This window comes from Leptosomus discolor, chromosome 5 (assembly GCF_034619465.1).
Source record: "Leptosomus discolor isolate bLepDis1 chromosome 5, bLepDis1.hap2, whole genome shotgun sequence".
Classification (NCBI taxonomy): domain Eukaryota; kingdom Metazoa; phylum Chordata; class Aves; order Leptosomiformes; family Leptosomidae; genus Leptosomus; species Leptosomus discolor.
Genome location: NC_141395.1, coordinates 57,492,049 through 57,514,470, shown reverse-complemented (window position 1 = coordinate 57,514,470; position 22,422 = coordinate 57,492,049). Strand labels below are relative to the sequence as shown.

Here is a 22,422-nt window from a genome sequence, read left to right as displayed (position 1 = left end):
AGATAAATGAAAATTGAAGCAATTTGAGTGTTAGCCATTGCTGACTTTGTGCAACGAATAATTTCAAGCATTCTGAGAGGCTTGCTTGGTATTTTGCAGGGGCAGCGAGGGCTGTTACGTCAATCTCTAGCAGGAAATGGTGTGCGTAACAAAGTGCACAGATAAAAGAATATAAAGCATTGTCACATCATCTAGACTACCGTAGCAATTTTGTTGAAATTTAACCAACCTATCAAAGCCAGATTATTTATATTTCTTTATGCTTAGCTTTATCTCCTTCCTGAAACTCAGCATTTAAATTTGTCTGGGCAATTTTAAACTAAACTACCAAATGAATCAATGAAAAAGTAAATGCACCATACTTAGCGGATCAGGGTGCAAGGCAATTATTTTGTCAAACTTATTTGAAGGTTGGAAACTCTAATGAATGAGAAAAAAATCGTTAGATTTGGGCTTGCTATAAATAGGCTTATTAACTATAGCCTATTTATATGCACAGCTGCAGTCTTCCAGAAAGACTTGCAGAACAACTTGCAGAATGTGTTAGGAGGCAGTCAAATAAAGTATCATCTGAACATTAATTCCAGCTAAGTGAACAGATCCCTGGAGCACTTTAGCATATAAACTGAGGTCAGTGGACTTCAAGCAGAAGTGGAGAACATAAATCCGAGACTTCAGGTTTAAAATGCCAAGAAACAAAATTATACAAGCAGAACAGACCATGAGCTGTAGTATCTGCTTGTAAGATAAGACAGAGAGGAACATACTTGTCAACTGTTCAAGAGCTTGTTTTTCCTTCCCTTCAAAGAACAATGTGATCACAGGTCCTCTTCCTGATTATTTGAAATGGGAAAGGAGAGGACAGAGGACAACACGTTTCAGAGCTCAGTAGCTGCTCTTCTGGCAAGAAGTTGGATGACAGACATTTCCCATTTGGAATGGTAGAATACGCTCTATTCTGCCAAGCAGCACGCCACAGAAGGTGGTGTCCCAAAACTATCTCATATATATATATATATTACAGCAACAAATTCCATTACAATGAAGAAATATTATTTCATTAAATACCTTCTCCCACAAGCAGCACATTAAACTTGGCATATAAAGAGGATAAGAAAAATCTTTGTCCAGTTGACATAACCGAAAGTAGAAACTAAGCACAACGATCATTAGACCAGGCACATGATTAATAAAATAAAGCCTAGAATTTTAAGTGATACAAAAGTACTGAGACAGCATTAATATCTTTCCCAGCTGAGATGAAATATTTAAAATGCAAAATCCTACTTATGTTTGCTTACATGCACTCCAAGAAACCCCACTGATTTGGTGCAATTTCTAAAGCAGTATGGTTTACAGATTATTTCATCTCATATCATGATATTATTCCATTCTCCACCCTCTATATGATAATATATGCATGATTAAATTAAATGGGACAGAAAGGTTTTTTCCTGAGTCATTTATACCAGGACATTGTATACTGTTCTTGAGGGTAATATTTCACAATGATGGCTGTAAATTCAGACACTGTGATAAAAATCAGATGACAAGGGACTATGTAAGAGCAGAAGAACATGCATTTAAGTTTATTTTTGTTCAGATTTGTAAACCAGTCTATGGAATAAATGACAGAAAAAAAACTAGTGGAAAAAGCAAATGCAGACTGTGAGGAACATAATTTTCACCATGTCTAAAGAAACAAAAACCTACAGAACCTGTAGTACAAAATACATTTTCTGTTAAAGATCCTGTAACATGTCCTTTTTTCTTTATGGCTTCAGTAAAGAAGAAATAGGATCTCAGTCCTAAACACATAAACCAGTTTACTTTTCTGACAAGTACTACTGAAAAGAGTCAACCATGTAAATCAGGAATTTGTCCAAAATTTCCATTTATCTGTCACAATGTATTAGAATTATATTTGTGCACAATTAAATTCTAGATAATTTACATATTAAATCACAATATATTAGTGGTATAAGTATGATAATACTTGAGAAACTCTGAACAAAACTCATTCTTTGATTTAATTCATGCCTGGCAGCCCCACAAGATCTTTAACATTCTATTAACAATCATTTTGGACAAATTTTACTGATATAATGTGCTTTACAGTGTATTTTGCTTTGCCAAACCGTAATAAGTAATAAATACTTTTGCATCATTGTGACCACACTTACAGTAAAGATACAGTGGCAAAGGGCAAGGCCTTTAAGGTCTCAGAAGCCTAGGGGACTCCTCCTAGGCCGATGAAACTGTATACAAAAACCCCAGATAACAATGATATTTTTTTAAAAAGAACCATTGATATCTTCGTTTTGAAGCATGTACTAATGAAGTAAACCAAGGGCTGTGTTGAACAGCCCTCTACATCCAACCTACATGTTCTTAGATGTGTAATTTTCCATTAGACTGGCATGGAAAGGATTTATTTTTTTTAGCACTGTACTTATCCTCTGGATTGCAGACTCACTAGGACAAGAACTATTTTGGTAGTCCTGTTGTGCAAGGTCAAGCATACAGTCTGCACCTAACAAATAAAAACGTAATACTACAGCTATTTGACTACTTCTGTAGTGAATAGCTGTTTTAAAACTAACCCTTGACACTTGGCACAAGCATTTCTGGCACCTACTCACTAATAAAGTATGATACAGTTTCTGTCCTCCTTCCTCCTCAATATTGTGGTTTCTTACTTCATGCCTCAGGCAAATATCACATCTGCCAAACCCAAGACTACCCTTTAGGTACTCTTGCAAATCAGAATGCAAGAAGGATGCAGTGTAATTTTAGAAGATAACGTTTTCAATGTTGAGGAAAAAAGCTTTCACAACCATCCTGTAAATGCTATGTGTATTTGTAAATTATTACTGAAATAAAATCCCAAAGTAACTCTTTAAACTGCTATGTGGGAGTAGACACCAAGGAACGGGTGGAGAGAAAAAATATTACAGCGTATCTGCTTATATCCACATCATCAAAAGGACTACAAAATTGCACGCTTAGATAAATTTGCTGGCCGACAGAAGCAGCTCACTAAATGTAACTTTTTAATTTCTAGTCTCACAATTTAGATGATTGCAGTTTAGGAAGTAGAGGATTTAAAACCGAATCAAATGCTCTGAAGATCAGCACACAGAGTAAAGGTCTAGAAAGTAGCTTTGGGCAGATAGGAAGGGGCTGGGGTAGGCAGCCAGCTGTTGTGTATATGGTGATACCTATGGCCAAGCTCAGGTGGGAGGCATTAAGCACACTGTCTGTGCTCACACCAAGAGAATCCAAATAAAGCATATACAGTAGGGTGACAGTAGCACTCAATTCCTCCAGCTCCACTTGACTATAGCGAGGAAGGACACCTAGATGTCCTCATCCCTTGGCACTGTCTCACTGGTGCTGCAGTAACCTAGGATAACATAGAATCATAGAGTGGTTTGGGTTGGAAAGGTCCTTAAAGACCATCTAGTTCCAATCCCCTGCCATGGGCAGGGAACCTTCCACTAGACCAGGTTGCTCAAAGCCCCATCCAGCCTGGCCTTGAACACTGCCAGGGAGGGGTAGCCACAACCTCTCTGGGCAATCTCTTCCAGTTTCTCATCACCCTCACAGTGAAGAACTTCTTCCTTACATCTAATCTGTATCTTCCCTCTTTCAGTCTAAAGCCATTACCCCTTGTCCTATTACGACATGCCCTAAGAAGTCCCTCTCCAGATTTCTTGTAGGCCCCTTTCAGGTACTGGAAGGCCACTAGAAGGTCTCCCCAGAGCCTTCTCTTCTCCAATTGCATGCCAGTGAGTTGATTTAACAGATTCTGAGAAGGTCTTGTTCCCTCTGGAGACCAGGTGTCATTGGCAACTAAAGCTAACACATTTTTCCTTCATATTGCAATAGCTCATATGGAGTGATGGCTAGTGTGCCTCAGCTGGCAAGAGAAGGACCCTTTCAAAGAACTGCTGGCTTGAGGAGCACACCCCTTCGTTCTGCTCTGGCATTACCAAGCTGAGACACACAGCAACTTCAGGTCTCTCCAAGATCAGCAGAGACTGCTGCTACCCCAGCCCACTCCCCTACTCTCAGCTGACCATTTATAGATATGGTCTAGTCATTTTGAAAATATCTGAACATTACAAAGGTCACGTTACACTGGTGAACCTGACCTGATGCCTTCCAACAAAATTATATCAGGAAAACAATTTTTAAAAAGATCTAAGTTGTTTTAAATCTTTCTTCCATGCACACATTGTTCCACCAATATTTCAGACACATGCTCTGAGTAGTATAAGGCTTTTTAAATTTTGCCCCTTAATGACGCAACCACGTATGTACAAATGACTTTTAAGATTCATTTCTTGCATACCCAGATACTAAGGTTTCCATAAAACATGCCTATTTTAAGGCGCATCAGTCATTCAGAATCAGAAAGCAAACTATTGCAAAGTTCTCCCTAGCAGAATTAAATACTTTCAGCCAGCTCTTGTGTTTTAAATGGGCAATTCAAGTTTTAGAACATTTGCCAAGCTCTACACCACATTTAGCATGCACTTCAGTCTGAAAATTTGGTAGGCGTTCTGGCAGGAAAAAAAATAATTCTTTAAATGGTCAAGTTACAAAGAAAAAACTTCCTCCATATCAGTTTCATATTAATTTGACTGTTTTCACCATGACAAGATCTCTGTTTAAGAACAAATGACAGCAATATTGCCACTCCCACAAGGCACACTATAAAAAACAACCCCCCCAATTAATAGTGCGAAGTCCTGTTACTAATGAAACACACACACACACAGAGGGTACTACTTCTTCCAGCAAATATTGATAAAAAAACTTCTAAGAAAATATGTTTCCTAACAACACCAATGTTCCTTCTTCATACTTCCTCTTGTTTCTTTTTCACCATTTCTCTTTCACATTCTTCTTTCCCATCAGTTCACTATCATGAAGTAATGGGCTGACACTCTCAAAACCCAAACTCCATAATCATCTCTTAAATTCTTTCAAATTCCCTTAAATTCTAGCAGCAACAGGCATCAGCTTACAGTCACAGAAAGGAGGCTCACAGAAGTGCACTTACAAACCCTTCAACATTTTGGAATGAATAGCAAAACAATCCACGAGGAGAAAATGTGATAATGGAGCCATAATGTGATGGCACCAGGCTCTTAAAACATTTCTACTCAAAGCTCTATTGTGTGCATGATTTAGTTTGAGCATAGGGATATCTGGAAGCCACATCAAAGGGCTAATGGATAGACATTTTGTTAACATATGTAGAACTGATGCCAGGCCATAAAACAACATTGTACTGAGTATTACACATCTTCAGAGAAGTTCGGTGCTTCTTTTTTTCCTGGGGTTGGGGTTTGGTTTTTTTTGGTCTACAAATTATTTCTTCCCTTATGTGCATGAATGCCTAACAGGCTCAGAAGCCTAGACCATTTTCATGTTCTCCTGTTCCCTGGAGCTTTGCCCAGTATCACAAGTTCCGAGAGAGGGCTGATTTTTGAAATAGGGAAAGGAAGAAGAATGAAAAAGTAAATAAGCTGCTATTTCCTTTGTAGAACAGGTTCTGTTACATCAATCATGGATTGGTAAAGAACTTCACAATCTATTACCTTAGCATCTCTGTTTCTCAGGTCATTCCTAGGACTGCTACTTTCAAAGTGCTGTCCAAACTTGGCTCAGAGTATAGTACATTCTTCAATGGTCTTTTATGTTCGTGGTGTTCAAAATAGAGTCACTTTTCAAATGGTACATTTTGTAGATACAGCACTCCATAAAAACAGGAAGCAAAAAAGAGTAGAGTGAATTCCTGGAACAGCTCCTCAGGATTCCAAAAAAACCCACTTATGAGCTCCTCTGTTTCTTCTTTACAGTATTTATGCTAGATCACAGAATAATGAGCAACCATCAAATTTACGTACTTTGTAGGGTACTTAGGAAACAGTTTTCCCATCGCTTAGTAACTGTAAGATAAGTAGAACATCAAGAAATATGCAGCACGGAAAGACGCTGAAAGTCAGGATTATAGAAGAGTTATATCTTTATCCAGTTTGATACCTTTGCAGTTAATCAAGCATTTTGTGGTTCCGTGTTTGGCACATTAGGTACATTGAAGCCAGACTAACAAGAAACAGCTGCTATTTATAGTATCTCTCCAGAGATGGGAATGGTTGCTTCTGCACTTTAAGGCCAATCATGTTACATCAGTATTAAACTGAGAAGACAAACATGTTTTACTGCCAGCTCTGCCTAAATTTCAAATGAAAACCACATTAGTTAACTTGTGAGTTTCTCAGTCAGTCTCCAGTGTCAGCTTACATAGTTTAAATGAAATATCTCACCAATACACAATACAGCACAAAAGGATGCTAACAGCATGGAGCCAGGTTCAATAGTGCGCTTCAAAAACTCCTCCAAGATAAAAATCAGGAATGGACTGCAAATTTCTCTAACCTGCAGTACCCTGGACCTCAGCAGGTTCTGCTACCATACCTTTCTCATTCACAATCTCTTTGGCTCCACCGTCAGCAGTCATACAGGTTTAAATACGTTAAGCCCCACAACCCACAGGTTTTTTCACTCTCGCTGCTGTCCTAAGCACCGTGAGAACGGGATCCCAAGCTCAGAAAGGCTGCCTGGGCATCAAGTCATAGCATGTTTGGTCCCACTGCTTCCAATCTCTTTTCATGAAGAAAAGTTTGATCTTGAACTCATTATCTTACAGGCACAGGCTCACCTCCTTTGGGCACCTACAAGTATTCAGGCCTCAGGACTGGCAGCGAGGACAGCAGGTGTCTCTGCTCAGAACATGAATGGTCATGCCCACTCTGACATTAGCAAGGGTCCTGTCTGGGGAGAACAGCCCTTCCCTAACTTTGAAGGGATAATATGAAGACAAACAGAACATGGGTGAGACACTGAACTTTACTGACAGCATGACAAAATCCATTCCCTTTTTCTGCTCAGACGCGTTCTACACCACCTGAAAACTTGGTAGTGCAAAGTTGCAACTTACAGTAGGTTTCAAAATACCTTTTTCTTAGTTGGAGCAATTGATGCTAAAGCATTTGCTGTCTGCTGCTGGCTGGCCAAACAGAAAGGATAAAACAGGACAGAAAGCTGAAGTATCAGTGGATTAATGTTTCAAAAGTACCTGCAGGCCTTGGGTGCAGAGCTGCCTCAAAAAGCAACAGGACATCTGCACCCATGTCACATCATCGCTTCTGGAGATGAACGCATCCCTGAGAGCTTGATGTTTCACAAAGCAGTAACTGCATTTCTTTTACTGCTTTAAGTTATTCAGAAACGTAAATGTGTTGAAGTTAAGCATAGGTACCTAAACAAAGGTTTGCAAGTTCAACGGTTCCGAATATCAGTTTTGATGATATGAAACATTTCTTGCAACAGCAAAACAAAGCATGTATTATAAAACATTAAGAACACTATATCTAAAATACAGCAAACTTTTAGGAAACTATGTCAGAAGTATTTCAACAGGGTTTTTTTTCCTGTTTTCCTTAACATTTTTCTAGTTTTACTTTTTTTCCCCCCTCCATTGCTATATGCAAGAATCCACACAAAATACTTGGAAAAAATATTTTAAAAGGAGGAATTGAACTTCACATGCTACAAGAGTGGTAGGTAAGAAAAAAAAGGTAAGAAAACCCAATAATTTTCTTCTTTAAAATAATAATACTCAACATTTGAAATAATATTCAACAAATATTATTTCAGCTCTTGGTGATTTTTTTTTTAATAAACATGCTAAAATCTCACAGGAGGAATTAATGAATTATTTCTAAATCAAGCAGTATATTAAATTCTGGTTAATACACAGATGAACACAAACATGCCTAACACACAGTTACATCTAGAACTGTATCACTTCCCAGCAGACTTCTTCAGTACCCTACAGTGACCCTCATTTTTAATTAAGTTCCAGTTTAAGTTATAATTTGCTGTGATACCTGTGACTAGTTATGTTTCACAGGCTTCAGCCTAATTTCAAACTGTTTTGCTTTAGACCTTTGTAAGAGCGATACCACTGCTGCTGATTTCTCACCCAGAGTTCAGAGATCCAAATTTGCTTTTGTTTCAATTAAAAACTTAAATTGACATTTTGGCCTGCAGAAATGGCACCTTTCTATTCCCCTGGATTTGTACTGCATTTTGAAACACTTTGACATAAAAAGCATTTTAAGAGTTTGGATCTGCAATGTATTTTATTGCCTAAATAGCTAGATGGTTCCCATTTTTACCAGAGTAACACAGTGGAATGAGCATGATGAAGCACCCATTAAGGCTCCAAGAGGAACTGAGTACTAAAAAACCTAAACATTCACTTGTTTTATTTTTCTGTTTCTTGGTTACATTTTCAAAGTGTGTCCACTACCACTCCCATTAACATCAGCAGGGGGGTTGTAAATAAGTCTTTACACAGTGTTTCAAAAAACTGAGCTTCTCAGTGGAAGAAGTGAAGCGATCCCAATGCATTTCATTACTTAAAGAAACAGAGCAGGACAGCAAAAAGAAAATCAAGTACAGGCAAGCACCTTAACACATGTTTGAAGGTCACATTTGGACACTTCATAACCCCAATTGAAATGTCAAATTTTGAAATACACACAATTCAGGAAAGTTAGCCTATTAGCTGGTTAGAACCATGGATTCAGATGACATACATAAAAGTAAATTAACTGTACCCTAACTTAGAAGTTGGGGCATTGGCTTTAACTTGGTAAATATGTGTTTCATGAAGCAAGACTTACAGGTGATGGTATGTAAACCAATCAACCATGAGGGTAGTTTCTTTTTCCCTGCCTAGCAATCAAACTTCTGAAACTGTACATTCAAGCTAACACTGACGATCTCTAGACATCACAAGCCAGAGGTACAGAACTATCATCTCATAAAAGATATAATCTTTTAAGAGCTATGCCTGGTTTAAAGGACACAGATAGTCATTCTTATTTTCCACTGAAGTTAGAAAACTACAATGTTTAAAAAAGAATCGTGGCTCAGTAGATGTACACTAACAGCAATTTCTAGCACTGCTGTAATTGAGGTTGCATCAGCATTTTCACAATAAACCATATTGCCAGAAACACCATTCCATGTTGTAAGCTGACACAGAAGACCTCATAACAGGCACAAATCCTTCAGCACTACGAATTTAGTTTGTATGAGTTTTGGCTAGGAAGTCAGAAGAAAAGAGAAAGCAAGAAATCTTAAGATGGAAACCAACAATTTAGGATTAACTAGTGTTCAAACAGAATTTGCAGATAGTTTAGAGGAATAAACTATCTGCGCTAAAAAGTAACACACATACAACTCCTGCTAAACACAGCAATTATTTGCACAAGAAAAAACATCTTCAAAATAGTTAAACTGACACCCTGCGTTCACTTTTACATTTGAGGGAAAACTCAGGCAAACAATTTTATTTCCAGATAGCAGAACCTGGCTTATTTGCCTGATCAAGAAACCACCTGAAGATTATTAACAGAACAATAAGCAAACCCCCAGCACAAATCATTATGGCAACCTTAACTTACTACTTGTTATTTAAAACAATAACTGTATTTGTTACAGTGCTAGGATTTCACTTCTGCTTACATAAACGCTTCTTTGTAAGCCTATACAGATGGTACTATTTAAAGTGAGCTTTAAGCCAGGGAACCAAAAAGGAGGAGGTTAAATTGTGTACAATTTAGCTGAATTTCCTGTTCTTAGCACACAGCAATTCTTACAGTTTTCTAAAATGTATCCTAGTACATTAGAGCTGAGCCTAGTGGTTTCAAACCTGCCACCTGAAAAAGACTGAAAAGCCAAGATGTCTAAAATGTAGAAGAGCAGGTGAATAAGAGTTACTTATTTGAGGGATTTCTTAGGAATGGCTGTTCTTTAGGGGGTTTGTGTGTGTGTCATATTTTTAAAGAATAAAATAAGTTTCTTTTTGCATATTCTTGCTCACCTGCTCTGGATACTTGCTTCCAACTATCTCTGCCACGGTGTTAAAGGAAGGAGAGTCTGGATAGGTCTGAGCCCCCATCTTCAGATGCACAATGATCTTAATGCCCCGGAAAGACATTCGTGACATCATTTCAGCATCTTCCACAGAGATGCAAGCAGTGGGAATCCGGGGTACATCAGGCTGGTAATTCTGCCACCCAGTATGTGGGCTGTGAAAACAAAAATAAAAACACAGTGTTAACAACTCAGCTCGGTAAGTTATTATCATTATTATGGAATTATTAAATAGAATACTCCCACTACCATCCCCAGCAGACTCTTGAAAAGGATATATTTAGTATTTTAAAATAAATCTTTTGATAAAATACATCAAGTGTTTTTATACTAATCAGAATATCTGACTGTTACCATTCTACATGGAAAGCTATTCTGTGTCAACTCTGTTTAGGTCATTGTCATGCTTTGACATTACAGCAGTAAATGCTCTGATATCACACTTCCTTCACTGCTTTATCAGGAAGAAAAGCAATGAAAAGCCAGTAAGAGAACAGTTCATAAGTAGTGCATTTTTTTTTTCCCTGTGACAAGTAATGAAACTAAAATTTACTACTTCAGCTATTTCAACATCAGACTGGAGATTTATTTTGAAAAGCACTAATATGAAAGACTTCAGGAAAAATAAGATGAGACCACAAAAAAAATGTACATTTATTTGTTCTCAGTACACTCAAGATTTCAACCACTATCTGTAGGTGAAAGTGAACTGAAAAAAAACCCAACCAACCAAACAAAAAACCCCAACAATTAACTTTACACAAATCATGTAAAGAAAAATAAAAATATCCACCACTAGATGTAAGGCTTCGGTGTCTTCCATTTAGGAATAGCTATGGCTTCTGCAAATAAAAAAACCCACAAACAACAACAAAAAACCCAAACAAACAAAAAAAAATAATCACAAAGTTCCTCTGACATTCACAGTGTGATATGGAGTGACTTCTTTCCCCTCAGAAAGCTGCAGATGGTTTCATGACTATTGAAAGCAACTATTTCCCTTCCAGAGGCTCCTTCTGCTACCGCTGTGAACAGAGATAAATGGAGTGAGTGATTCCACATCTGACATCCCAGGATCACTAAAAGGTAATGGACAAGTTCCTTAGCAAGTTCCTTCAACGTTTTTTCACATGTGGCCTTTATTTATGTATTTCTTATTTCCTGGTGCTTCTGTTGAGGTCTTTGGATCTGACTTGCAGAAGTACCGAGTATTACAGCTGCAGCTGAAGTCAACACTTTTGAAGTGAAATTGTATATAAAGCCAGATACAGGGAAAAAAGCACATGTGGGAAAAAAAAGAGAAATCAGGATCTAGATGTATGACTAAATTCACAAATACTCCTGATATTAAATCATCCATTGCCTTCATTTCCCACTTGGAACAAAAATACTCTTTGTTTCACAGAAAGAAAAAAAGGGAAAAAAAAAGGAATAAAAATACTCTTTGTTTCAAGAGGACAGATTCAATGAACACTTGAGAACCATTCCAATACTCCAATAATGATCAGAAATCAACTGATACACAATTACATGTTCTAAATCCTACAATAAGTTTCAAACTGTGCACTGTAATATTAGGAGAAAACTCTGAATAAGCAGCTCTCCAGTACTGGTCATCCTCTATAATAAATCCATAAGCTGAAACAATACATCTGCAACCCTTTATTTCAGGTCTACTTTGTAATTCTCCCGTTTCAGTACTACTCTAGAGGTGTTTTCAAAACACATAAAATATTCAGCCATCTAGAGGCTTCTTCAATATTCTTATGAATATGCTATTTGTCTATTTGTCTCAGTTACTAAATTCTGACTTTATCAGCAAAATGCTGAATTAAGATGCTGAAGGAAATCCCTAAAGCTAAATCATATCTTCACCTACATGTTACCCTATGAAGAAGGGCTAGAGTCAAAGCTTTCAAATCAGATTACGGGCATTCTTCACATCAGCTGTTACAAGTTTTGATACTAATTAGCCATACCCTAATAACAGAATTGCAGAACGTTGAGGCTGGCAGGACCTCTGGAAGTCACCTGGTCCAACCGCCCTGCTCAAGCAGGGCCACCCAGAGCCAGTTGCCCCGAACCATGTCCAATCTTCACCTATGAGCTTACTTATGTAGCAGACACATAGTTGGTTGTTTTTTTTAAAAACTCCACTTAATTCCTGGAGGAGATGTGGTGAGAAGGAAGGGAGAAATCCACTTTGTAAGGATACGGATTGGGAAAAATGGGAGAGACTATTCAGTTCTATTCATTTAGAAGAATAAATCCTTCTCAACAAGTCATACTGTAATCAATAACATAACCTGCAGAGTAGATATGCATAAACATTTATTTGAAAAGAAAATACTAAAAATCAGTTACAGAGGTCTTATGGGAGCTGCTTCAGAGTGTAGACAGATTTGTTTATCAGGTGGCAACAGTTCAGGAAATTATTGCTCCCAGTTGTTTATGGCTGAAGCTCATATGAAGGCCAGTGCCCCTTCTCCTCATCAGCTTTGCAGGTCGGGTGACCTATAGCTCACCTTTGAAATAGCAGAGGTATCCAGGTACTCAGAATCTTTTGTGCCACATAACCCTCCCCGAGTGAGGTAAACTCATGAAGACTTGTAAGTTCAGATCTTTTTTTTTGTTTATTTCCCTTTGTCCCTGTAAAAAAAAAAAAGAGGACCTCTCACCCTTACTTTTAAACTGCGTCAATTTGCTGCATATGTTTAATATTTCTTTGAGTGCTTGGGGATATACACAGCATGTTAACCAGGAGATTTTCTAAAAAACCATAAAATAAACACTGAAAAAAAAATGAGATGACAATTTCATGTATTAATATCCAAAAAAACCCCTACATTCAAAAACTGTTTGTTTCTGCTCATTTTAAATTAATCCCTTCACCTGTGTCTTCTGGCAAGATTATGTTTTAGTACTAACATGCTGTGTAGGCTGAACTGCAGTAATTCAAGTTTTATCACCAACTGTATTGATTTCACTCTCCCGGTTATTTCCCAGGTGCTCAACAAAAGAAACCCCTAAAACTGTATTTGTTTCTCCAATGTAAGTAGCAATTACATTTCTTTCTGATGCTCAATCATGACGCTCCACCACAAGTGTAAATAAAGCTTCTGACAATCCACTGAGATGTACACATGCTTACACACCCCAGATGAATTAATGCTTGCAGGTACAACATTTACCATAGCTAGCCCAAAAAATAAACCTTGAAGTCATCTGGTAGTCTTGCCATTTTTATCCTCAAACTACTGTTTTGCCAAGATTCTAAAGGTAAACCCAACTACCCAAATTAAGACATTTTGGCACAAGCAGGCAGAGCCAGAAACTGTTCAGATGATACCAGGACCTGAAGGGAATGGATGACTGTCCAAACGATCGCTACAAAAAGGGAAATGAACCTTAAGCATCACCCATACAAAGGCACAAGGCCATGTCATAGTATTGTATATTCCTAATGCTACAAGATGAACTCACATGGAAAACATTTGTGGTAGCATCCTAGGATATACCTGAATAAAGTTTACATGCATGCAAAACATGCCATGTGTTAAGTCTATCTACATAATAAATTGCTTAATAAAGTGTCAAAGACTAAATAAAAAAAAATAAAAGTAAATTAAGCCCCTTTTATGCAGAGATAACCAAAAACTGGAAAGGCCTCTAACCATATGGCAAGACCTGAGCAAGAATTAACTGAAAAAAATTAAAAAAGAAATTACTGGCAGACTCTGTGTGTAACATATGAAGATGGAGAGAAGCAGTCCTGAGTTTGGCTCAAAATAAGGATGAAGAGGATGTAGTTCAAGCAGAAAGAATTTTGGTACTGGTGGGCAAGGAAGGTGTTTTTTTTTTCACTGAGTCTGAACAAATGTAACCTTGTGGTTATTCTTTCTAAAGAAAAAGGATTTTACTAAAAAAAAAAAAAAAATAAACATATTCTGACTTGCATTTACCATTCCCTGCCCCTTGAAAAGAAAACAAAGAAAATCATCACATAAAACCAGCTATTCACTATTACTATTGCAACAACACTTCATCAGTAGGGTAAAACTAACCTGTCTCACAAGAAAAGAATTTTGGTACGGGTGGGCAAGAAGGTTTTTTTTCACTGAGCCTGAACAAACATGACTTTGTGGCTATTCTTTCTAAAGAAAAAGGATTTTACTTTAAAAAAAACAATATTCTGACTTGCATTTACCATTCCCTGCCCCTTGAAAAAGAAAACAAAGGAAAGCATCACATAACACCAGCTAGGGAGATCACAAGTGATCCTAACTCAGAACCAGCATTCATGTTTGCAACATTGGTTCCTACAGGCAAGCAAGGGCACCTCTGGCATTTCCTGCTAACACCTGGGAATGATGTCAGCTTCTGCAGCTTCAAACCCACACTCTCTCTGAAAATGCTGTCATCCAGCAAAGCCTGAATTCAAATTCATTTTGCAACTTGAAGCTTGTAATTAGGCTGTTTAATATGTAACATACCCATACTCCAATACCATAGTTTGGTGTTTAGTAGAGAAGGAGGGGTGGGGATGGAGTCTTTTTTATCATTATTATTTATTTATTTAATAAAAGCACCCATTCGTCCGATTTTAGATCTACTGGATCATCTAATCTCCATATTTAAACAACTTAAAAATTTGAACAAATGTAGCTAGATTAATCCTCTATAAACTTATCAATGTTAATAAAAACTCATCACCATTCAGTCTTGACATTCCTGTTCGACAGCCGACAAGACTCAGATAAATAGAGTGGTTGAGTTTTGCTTTTCATAAACCCCTAGATTTCACATCTTGGAAAGTATTTAAGAGAAGTATCACAGTAGGAGTAACAAAGCAGAGAAAAGGCTCCAAAAAATAAAGCATTTTCTCTGTTAGAAGTGCACATCAAATGACTAGTAAGAAATAGATGTGGCTCACATCTTACAGAAAGTGTAAAGGAAGGATAAAAAAGTCAAGAGGCAGCTTGTTAGTTTCTCTTCTGAGTAAAATAATCATATGTGGAGAAACTAAAAGGCATGGATGAAAAGACATGCTGCTGGTGTCAGGTCAGTTCTAACCCTTGTTACTGTGGTAGCTGACCTTGCATGCTTCATTACTTCATTCCTGGACTACTAACCCTTATCTCTAATGCCCAAGGACAAATAAACTGTGCAAGAACCAGTGCTCCAAGCTAGAGTGCTCTGACGGAAAACACATCTCAAGTTGAAGCCTCAGGCAAAGATAGCAATCTCTTAGAGGGAGAAGTAAGCATGACAATACATGACTGAGAAAAAAACCCAAAACTTGATTATACAAAATCTTACAAAGATCTGCTTCAGCCATAATGTGCATATACACACCCCCAATGCACAATTCTTCACACCAACCACACAAAGCAGTCTAGGGTTGGGAAATACAAAATGAATGTTGTCTAACTATGTTTAGTTTAGTCACACATACAAACACATTGTAAGACTCTTACTACATACATGACTGCCTGCTTTCTACAGGACCCACGCCATATTCACTGTTCCAATTGCACGTAAACGAAACATTCATATCAGGTCACCTAGTTTGTTATTATTGACTTAAATAATAAAATACATTCCTGAATGGAACCATTACTATATTAATCACTAGCTATACCCACAGCAAGATCACAGCCTTAACTCTCAGTAACAAGCTCATATCCTCCCCATACTTCGGTTCTATTTCTTCACTTGTATATTCTACATATCACAGAAGACTCCCCCACATACAAAGCTTTACACTTTAAAGGAGTGATAGAACATCCTGTAGCAAAAGAAGGGAAACTCTACATCTTGATCTCACACTTAGCTATGGAGAATAGCTACTCATAAGAGTGCCTCACTCCTGTATCTTTCTCTTTGAGAGCATCATGTCAAGGGCTGAAATCTATTCAAGTAAATCCCCACCAAAGTCTTTACAAAACAAAACTTGTCCTTGTGCGCATTCAGGCTGTGTATGTTCTTTCAAGATTCTCATCATTATCTGGATAGAGAGGACAAACTTAGCACCAGTAGTCAAAATGTCAAAAGTATTGTTAATCTTCTCAGAAGAATTAGGTCTTTAAAAACAAAATCAAGACTATTCCCCATTTACAGCCACTTGGCAAAATATAAAAGAAATAAATACAGCCTAATTTTGTGTTTCTGTCATCATCTGTCCCAAGATTCTCTTGCTTTGTTTACTTCTTATATTGGCTTTGTAAGATTTGATTTGTTGGTTTACAGTAAGATGAAATAACAGCAAGACTGATGAATTTGAAACAAAATACAAATATGTACAGAAAATTTTAAGAAACTAAGAGGCAAAAACGTGGTACAAATATAGAATTAAATAATACAGCGATCTGTTACCAAGGATAGAATATTTGGAGTCTAGTTATGCAGATTACTTTGTACCAACCAGTAACTAATGTAGCATCTGCACAAATGTAATGAAGTGTAAGAAAGACTCCAGAAACGATTGGCCTCAACAAGGAAAACTCCCTTTTAAAAAGAATACAGCATTACTCTGTTACTACATGGACTCCATTTAAATTAACATTTAGAAAATTGCACCTAATTAGTGCTAAGGCACTCATTAAAATTAGGCTTTACAAAACAAGCGTAATAGCTTTGACGTAATTACATACATGTTAGACTACAGAATGCAACTAACACGTATGTTTGTATTTCATTATAATATTCAGTACCACACACATCAAAGGAATTCTATGATAACCACATAAGTTTTCAAAAAATAGCGTAGCTTATATACAGTTTGTCAAACAAGAAGCAGAAAACAACTGCGAATGGTAAAACAATCAAATGAAGCAAGTCCAATGAATTCCACCCCGGGACTATCCAACTGCTGGGAAAGTAGAAAAGTCTGCACAATTCTTTCCAAATGTCTGTAGGAAACAGAGGCTTGCATCAGCTGCTCTTCAGCAGAAAAAGAAACTTTCTGCATCTTACAGACATGAGGATGACTCTCCAGCAGCTGACAATACCGTGAGGGAACCATTTAAGTCATACACCTGTTTGGCCTCCTTCTACTCAATATGAACAACCAAGCTCCCTCCTCCTGTGTTTACATTCCCGCCTTGTGAGAATGCAGCTGCCTGCTGCACGCTACCATAGGTATGTTAGCAGAGGGCTCCAGAGGGAAGGCCAATGACAGTCCTAATTGCCAGCAGCTGCAAGGCTTCTGGCTTCATGGGGTTTCCTTTTTGTTGTTGTTGTTGAACTCCTGGCTTCTCAGCCTTGAGCAGAAGATATATTTATATCTTCAGTGACCCCTTTATCATCAGAAACTAGTGAGCACATAGGACAAATCAAAAAAAACTCACTGGAAACAGATCTTATATTTTATACTTATGGGAAGGATATAAATAAATCCAAACCAAAAGAAAACCAACAAAAAACCAACAAACCCAAACAAACCAAAACAAAAAAAAACCCACACCAACATTTTTTTTATGTGGAAAGCAAAGAATTGGACAGAAAGACGTCACAAGGTTAGCAATACATCAGGAATCTAAATAACAGCTAGCTGTCTAGAATACTGATCTGGCCTTTGCACCTCCTCCATTTAATGATGTTCCTTAGTACTGATAACGAATCCCTACATTACGATTACCAGGCACAAACAGGTGTGAAGAGACATCAGAGCATTCAGGTTAGGATCAATCACCATATCAGTGCTTCTAGGTCTCTGCTTCATTGCAGACAGTAAGTAGCAGGGAAGGTCAAGCTCTCCCATACACAGGCACATATATTAAGTTGCACCACAAACTTGAGCCTCCTCTGGCATTGAACACAACATATTACAGGACAGTATGGGGAAGTTCCTCCTCCTTTCAAAAGGTGGTCCTGTGTGACGGTTTAACCCCAGCTGGCAACTAAGCCTCACACAGCCACTCACTCACTCCACCCCACGCTGGGATGGGGGAAAGAATCAGAAGAGTAAAAGTGAGAAAACTTGTGGCTTGAGATAAAAACAGTTTAACAGGTAAAGCAAAAGCTGCACACACAAGCACAGCAAAACAAGGAATTCATTCACCGCTTCCCATCGGCAGGCAGCTGTTCAGCCATCTCTAGGAAAGCAGGGCTCTGTCACGTGTAATGGCTACTTGGGAAGACAAATGCCATCACTCTGAATCTCTTTCCCCTTCCTCCTTCCCCCAGCTTTATATGCTGAGCCATCATATGGTATGGAATACCCCTTTGGTCAGCTGGGTCCAGATGTCCTGGCTGTGTCCCCTCCCAACTTCTTGTGCACCCCGAGCCTGCTCACTGGTGGGGTGGGGTGAGAGGCAGAAAAGGCCTTGGCTCTGTGTAAGCACTGCTCAGCAGTAACTAAAACATCTCTGTATTATCAACGCTGTTCTCGGCACAAATCCAAAACATAGCCCCATACTAGTACTATGAAGAAAATTAACTGTATCTCAGCCAAGACCAGCACATTCTCCATCCCTTATTCTATACCATTTCCGTCATGCTCAGGTCTCACTCTATTCAATACATCCTCATTAACTACCACCACCCTTCCCATCCTTTAATATAATACACAGGTATAATTCCCCTTGTCTATGGACCACCCCTGTAAAATGTCCACAAATGTCCACAAACGTCCATCGAGTTCCTTTCGTCCATGACTTTGGGCTCCATCTGTTACGGTGGCCACTCAGGACAGGAGAGGTGGTGTGTTGTGTGGAGTTATTGGGCACCAAAGCCAGCTCAGGTCAGGTCACCACTGCACTTGCATTGCTTCTTCTAAGGCTTGTCCTTCATTGGTTCAGGTGGTTCCTGCTATAGTAATTCCTACAACACACAACTCAAATCCTGAGTTACAACAATTTAAAAGTATTTCCATTGCAATCTCCACCCCTGGTCCCTTTGGGACAGGTTATAACGTTTAACACTGCAATGACCTCCTCCCCTTCCTCCTTGCCTGGCTAGCAACAAGGAGCTCCTGCTAGAGTAATTACCAACATGCAACTCAAATCCCAGGACACAACAATTTAAAGGTATTTCCATTATAATCTCCACCCCTGGTTCCTTTAGACCAGACCATAGGGTTTAACATTGCAATGAACTCCTCCCCTTGTCCCTGCTTCGGCTTGGGCTTATCCACAGACTGCAGTCCCTTAGGGGAGCACCTGCTCCAAAGGGAGCCTTATCTATGAGCTACAGTCTCTTCAGGGGTATACCTACTGCGGCATGAACTTATGCACAGCCACAGTCACTTTGTGGTGCACCTGTCCCAGCATGGCCTTCACCATGAACCACAATGCCTTCAGAGATTACCTGCTCCAGTGTGGCTTTACCAACAGCCACAGTTGCTTCAGAAGTAAACCTGCTCCAACATGGCCTTACCCATGGCTGCAGTCCCTCCAGAAGTGCATCTACTCTGTCATGGGCTTATCCATGGTCACATGCTTTGAGGTGTTCCAGCATGACCTCACGCACAGCCACTGATGCTTCAAGGTGTACCTGCTGCGGCGTGGACTTATCCTTGGGCCACAATCCCTTCAGAGGTATACCTGCTGCGGCACAGACATAACCATGGCCAGAGATGCTTCAAGATATACCTGCTCTGGCATGGGCTTATGCATGACCACAGACGCTTTGGGGTGTCCTGTTCCCACGTGGACTCATCCACAGGTTAGAGTCCCTTCGACTCAAGTTCACACTACAGTTCCAGCCTGTCCAGTACAGCAGCACAGAAACAGCAGCGATGCTCTGGCCATCTGCCAACCCAGGGGCATGGCCATTGCTATTATCAAAATGTTCCCAGGCACAGCAGAGTAAGATGGTAAGCAGTACAGCAGTACAAGCAGCAAAAGCAAAAAGCAGCCACTAACAAGCACTAGATTCTAATATACAGTAAGGCAAGCAAGCCCCATGGCAAGCACAGGAGCCTGACAATTAATAGCTAAACAGCAGTAACAGCTATCAATTCAATCTAGCACATTCCAATCAAATCTGTTGTTATCTCAAACCCTTCGGGCACCAAAAAGGACTGTTGTGGTTTAACCCCAGCCGGCAACTAAGCCTCACACAGCCACTCACTCACTCCACCCCACGCTGGGATGGGAGAAAGAATCAGAAGAGCAAAAGTGAGAAAACTTGTGGCTTGAGACAAAGACAGTTTAACAGGTAAAGCAAAAGCTGCACACACAAGCACAGCAAAACAAGGAATTCATTCACCGCTTCCCATCGGCAGGCAGCTGTTCGGCCATATCTAGGAAAGCAGGGCTCTGTCACGTGTAATGGCTACTTGGGAAGACAAATGCCATCGCTCCAAATGTCCTCCCTTTCTTTCTTCTTCCCCCAGCTTTATATGCTGAGCATGACATCATATGGTACGGGATATCCCTTTGGTCAGCTGGGGTCAGCTGCCCTGGCTGTGTCCCCTCCCAGCTCCTTGTGCACCCCCAGCCTGCTCACTGGCAGGTCAGTGTGAGAGGCAGAAAAGGCCTCGGCTCAGTGTAAGCACTGCTCAGCAGTAACTAAAACATCTCCGTATTATCAACACTGTTCTCAGCACAAATCCAAAACATAGCTCTATACAAGCTACTGTGACAAAAGTTAACTGTACCCCAGCGAAATCCAGCACACCATGGCAAAGTGTAACATGCAGCCAATGCTTTCAGTGAGCTGAAGGAAAAGGGTAGGGATGGACGATACCAGTCTTATCCACCATAAAACTTCTTCCTTTTAATCAGCTGACCACAGAGGTAAATAAAGGGGAGTGAGGTCTGAAAGGAGGCAGGGGTAAGTTTCAAATTCACAAAGGGTGTGGATGGAGCTTTTCTTCCCCCACTTCTCCACACCACACACCATTCACAGTAGCACACTCTTTGCACACTCATCTCCATAAAAAACCTGAAATACAAACCTATCTTAAACTCAAACATATTTACGAATAGCTTTTCCCTATAAAAGGTTGGGGCAATGAAAACAAACCCTCATGGAGATACGTACATTTCAAAAGTCTAAAAAACGAAGAATTAAGGGTCAACAGGAAAACAAGGGCAATCTAGGAAAAAACCCACAAGGTAAGAATAGGAATGACAGAGGGGAAACAAGTCTCTGAAGACAGCATGAGAAAGAACAGCTTCTTAGCACCAAAAGCAACTATATAGATGGATAAAAGCGGAGAGCTTTCAAAAATAAAAAACTAGTGTCGTGGTTTGAGCCTACCCAGCTGGCCACAAAAGCACCACACAGCCACTCGCTCACACCTACCAATCCCATGAGGGAGGGGGAGGAGAAAATACAACCAAAAAGGCTTGAGGGTTGAGACAAAGGACAGGGAGGGCTCACTCACCAGTTATGTCACAGGCAAAAGACAGACTCAACTTGGGGATAACAACACACATCCAATACAAAACAACCACCACCATCAAGGAGAATGAGAGATACAACCACATCTTAAACACAACACACCTTTCCTCCCCACCCCTCCGGCCTTCCCGGGCTCAGCTCTGCTCCCTCTTCCCCCCCAGCAGCGCAGGGGCAGGGAATGGGGGTCACAGCCCGTCCGGCACACGGTGTCTCCGCTGCTCCTTCCCCCTCAGGGAGAGGGGCCCTCGCAGCCCTCCCCTGCCCCACCGCGGGGTCCCTCTCCCGGCAGACAGCCCTCCAGGAACTGCCCCAACGCGAGTCCTTCCCGCGGGGCCGCAGCTCCCCAGAACCCCCCAGCGCGGGTCCCTCCTGGGGCTGCCGCCCTGCCCCTCCACGGGCTGCAGGGCAACCTCTGGGCCACCGCTGATCCCCTCTTACAGGAGCTACCTCTGTAGCCCCTTCCCCCACTACCAAAACTGCACCAAAACCCCACCAGATATCAAACCACCACAACTAGTCTAGAGAATAAATTCAGTATTACCACCATAGATAGCATGGAAGGGAGGGAAATAGAAGATAGGAAATGGAGAAATCTAGTAATCTTTTCTACTGTTTGAGAGTATTGCTCTGTTTCCACTGAAAATCAGTGACAAGTTTTCCATTAACTTCAATAGAAGGGGAAAAAAAAAGGCTTTAAAAACTACACTGGATATGAGAAGAAAGAGCAAAGGGCCTGACTGGATTCAGTCTCAGGCAGTGAGCAAACCAAAAGCCACTGCAAAACACTTGTCTGTGTGAGCTCCTATATTTTCTGAAGAAAACTGAAACATCTTCACTACATAAATACTTATTTTACTTCCACAGATCTAATTTCTATTTCTATGTTCTATTAAACAATCCAACACCTCTGCTGTTCAAGCAAAATACAATTTCAGGTCAAAAGAATAAAAAGCACGTTAGCAAAAATAATACAGAGGGGGTATAACTTATTCTTCCCCTCAAGTGAGAGATTTTAGTAGTGCCACATCAAAGGAACTATTTTAA

The 22,422-nt window shown here is 39.7% G+C and overlaps 1 protein-coding gene across 1 annotated transcript in view; it reads right to left on the bottom strand.

Moving 5' to 3' along the window:
- Positions 1–22,422, bottom strand: part of CPQ (carboxypeptidase Q) — a 174,938-nt gene that overhangs the window by 91,554 nt on the left and 60,962 nt on the right. The window contains exon 5 of the mRNA XM_086465921.1: positions 9,974–10,181. Coding sequence (XP_086322047.1) covers positions 9,974–10,181 — 208 coding nt within the window. The remainder of the gene's footprint in view (positions 1–9,973; positions 10,182–22,422) is intronic.